General features: G+C 32.6%; 1 protein-coding gene across 1 annotated transcript in view; it reads right to left on the bottom strand.

Moving 5' to 3' along the window:
- The window catches only part of LOC106874396 (uncharacterized), a 68,005-nt gene that overhangs the window by 33,100 nt on the left and 31,161 nt on the right, over positions 1 to 3,744 (bottom strand). Inside the window, exons 4-5 of the mRNA XM_014922121.2 lie at positions 3,166 to 3,327; positions 1,901 to 2,125 (exon numbers count right to left, since the gene is read on the bottom strand). Of these exons, the coding sequence (XP_014777607.1) occupies positions 1,901 to 2,125; positions 3,166 to 3,327 (387 nt within the window). The remainder of the gene's footprint in view (positions 1 to 1,900; positions 2,126 to 3,165; positions 3,328 to 3,744) is intronic.

The raw sequence follows: 3,744 nt of genomic DNA, 5'->3' as shown, positions 1-3,744 counted from the left end.
TAAGTAAGGCATGTGTAAAATTTGAATGAAATTGGTTGCGTAGTTCTCGAGTTTTAGGGATTCACACAGACAGACAGACAGACAGACAGACAGACAGACAGACAGACACACATTCTCATTTTTATATATATAGATTTCTATTGAAATACATTATCTCTGTTTCAGTTATGTCTTTTAAATAACAAAGAATTCAGTAAAGTAATTTTGCCATTATTAAAATGGTGTTTGTAACATAAATTAACATAAAATTTTGATTAGAAGGTTTTAATTCAGATAACTTTAAAATAGGAAATTTGTATCATATAACCATAGGTGGTTTCAGTAAGGTTAGTATCAAAATGGTTAAGTTAGTTGAAATCTTTAATCTTCTCAGTTTTAAATTCAAAAGAAAAATCATCGTTAATTTTTGGTGGAATAAGACATAAGGCCAAGAATTATAAGAGAAGATATAGTCAACTGAGGGACAAGCAAAATTAATCTTTGCAGAATCTGAAGTCAGAACAATGAAATTTAACTAAATGATTTAATGAAGCCTGCCAATATAGTGTGGTTTCTGGCGACTCATTGGATTAAATCTTAAAATAAACAATTATTGAGATACATCATAAGAACTTAGAAACTTTGAGAAACAAGAAATAATTCATTTTTAACAATGGAACTTGAAGTAGATAAAGCTATAAATAACAGAGTGTGAATGTTAATTTAAAAATTCCTTTAAATAGAAATAGTCGAAGGTTGCCTATAGAACTTATACCACATATCTTCTGTAAATATGATGCCCGGCCTTTGATTTCTGCTATCCAAATGGTTTTTAACCCAATATCATTTATTGCTACTCTGAGTTCTACTATTAAGTATAAATTATTGAAATAGTTATAATGGTTTTTAAAAATATGCAAAAGCATAGTAATTATATTGATTTCAAATTTTGGCACAAGGTCACTAATTTCAGAGGAAGGGGTAAGTCAATTACATCAACCCCAGTGATCAACTGGTATTTATTTTATTGACCCCCAAAAGGATGAAAGGCAAAGTCAACCTCAGTGGAATTTGAACTCAGAATGTAAAGATGGATAAAATGCCACTAAGCATTTTGCTTGACATGCTAACAATTTTTCAGGTTCACTGCCTTGAATATTTGCTAGTAATTATATTAAAAAAAAACTATTGTTACAATGTGGGACAACCAAATTAAAGCTTATAAACAAACTAACCAGTTGTGGTTCACATCTGGTTTTTTGTTATATTCCCAGAAATTTTTGACACACTTTTCCTATGACTTCAATGGATTGAATTTAGAAATTCTCCAAATTTAAAATCACCACAAAATCACAGGTAAAGTATGGTGAAATTTTCTGCAAATATAACTAAAAGAAAGTGAATAATAACTGGTGAGTGTGTTTATAGGTTCTAATTTAACTCTTCTAAAATATAATAATATCAGTTTCAACACATGATTTTGGATTCTTGTGAAACAAATTCAAAAACAAAATCTGTTGGAAAGTAATTTTTTACGCTTAAAACATGGTTTTAAAACTCTCGATAGCAAATATTGATTTCAAATTTTGGCACAAGGTGAACAGTTTTAGGGAGGGGTAAATTGATTACATTGACCCCAGTGTTCAACTGGTACTTATTTTATCGACCCTGAAAGTATGAAAAGCAAAGTCAACCTTGGTGGCTTTTGAACACAGAACATAAAGTCAAAAGAAATGCTGCTCAGCATTTTTCCAGTGCAGTAATGATTCTGCCAACTTGCTATCTTTCTAAATATCAAACGTTGATGTTAAATTCAGTCTTTAAGATCTTTTATGTATATATGATTAATCATTGCATTAGGTTTCTATGAAGCCATCAGCTAAGTGAAATAAATATCTTTAAAACAATGCAAAGAATATACCTTCTCTAAGAGACCGCATACTTGTTCATCACCATGATAACGGAAAAAAACCATTCCCATACAGAACATGATCAAGTGCAATATATCTGTTATTAAATAAGTGGGCATATTCTGCTGGCATTCAACATTCCCCTTTTTATTGATGGTTGTCAAATTCGTATCTTCAGACATTGTCAAGGCAGATTTATTGCTACTACTTGTGTGCATATGTTTGTGTTCATGGCTCTGTTGGAATTCAAAAGAAGAAAGAAAATAAAAACAGGTTAAAAACAGCAAGTATTAAAAAAGTATAAATACACAAATGCAATAAAATTTTGAATTCTGATATATATAGTTCTAGAGGATTTGGAGGAAGATTTTTGTAAGTCCTTTATTCTGATCTCATGAAAGCATGTGGCCAAAGGTGCTTAAAGTTTGGATCATGATTGTAGTATTGTGGGTAATTTACTTAACCAAAATACGAAAATGGAGTGAGTCATTGTCAAAAGGCAAAATTTAAATTTGGCAACATGATTTACAGACATTCTGTCATTGTAATATTAACGAACTCTTAACAAATTTCTCTCAGACTAATGAAGCATCTGACAGGCACATCTTTAATGATGCATCACAAAGAAGCTTAAAAAGCAATTCTCCTGTATAACAGGAGTTTAAAACCATGCATCTCCATTGCCTATTCTGTTTCCCTAACAGAGGCATGACGACATTGATATACTACATGTAGCTTTGTTTATCACTGATTCATTCATCACTGATCTGAAATAACATGGTATGCTCAGTTGAACCATGATATTCTTATCACTGATTGGTCTGTGATAGCACAGGACAGCTATCAGTCAAACATTCTCCTTGGTCTGCAAAAGAATGACACAGCAATTACTCAGAATGCAGTGACTATCACTTGTGCTCACATGACTGTATTGTGAAGCTTCATATTTTTTTTATATGGATCTATGTACTTGTATCCATCAATATGGGATCAGTGAAAAGAAACAAAAATAAAAGGTACCTGATCCTAACAAATGATGCAGATGAGTGTATTCTCTTCAGGAAAAGGTAGATATGATGAAAATACAAGGCATTGCTCATACATTAAGTATGTACATAAATGGCTTCAATTATTGTATCGGTTTCAAATTTTGGCACAAAACCAGCAAGTTCAGGGAAGGAATAAGTCAATTACATCGACCCTAATGCTCAAATGATACTTATTTTATCAATCCTGAAAGCAGCAGTAGTAGCAGCAGTAGCAGTGCTGAACTTACCTTTATGTAAATTCGGGCATTTAAATTCCACCAACAGTTTCCAACTTGCCATGCATAGATGAATAGAAGCAAAAGCAGCACTAATATGGGATAAACCAGGTTGATAAACTCTACCCACCAATATCTGTAATATCTGTCATCTGCAAATGGTCTCCAGCCAACCTGAAAGATATACATACATATATACTTACATATAAACACACACACACACACACACACACACACACACTCAAAAGTGAAGGCATGTGGTTAGGGTATTCGGCTTATGATTGTAAAGTCGTGAGTTCGATTCCTGGTGACATATTGTGTCCTTGAGCAAGACACTTTATTTCGCATTGCTTCAATTCACTCAGCTGGCAAAAATGAATAGTACCTGTATTTCAAAAGGCCAGCCTTATCACACTCTGTGTCATGCTGAATTTCCATGAGAACTATGTTAACAGTACACATATCTGTGGAGTGCTCAGCCACTTGCATGTTAATTTCAGATGCAGGCTGTTCCATTAATTGAATCAACTGGAACCCTCAATTTCATAACCAATGGAGTGCCAGTTACTTTATATATATATATATATAAGA

The sequence above is a fragment of the Octopus bimaculoides genome, chromosome 5, assembly GCF_001194135.2.
Source record: "Octopus bimaculoides isolate UCB-OBI-ISO-001 chromosome 5, ASM119413v2, whole genome shotgun sequence".
In the NCBI taxonomy this organism is placed as follows: Eukaryota; Metazoa; Mollusca; class Cephalopoda; order Octopoda; family Octopodidae; genus Octopus; species Octopus bimaculoides.
The sequence above is the reverse complement of the archived record's forward strand: the minus strand, read 5'-3'. Positions and strand labels throughout refer to the sequence as shown.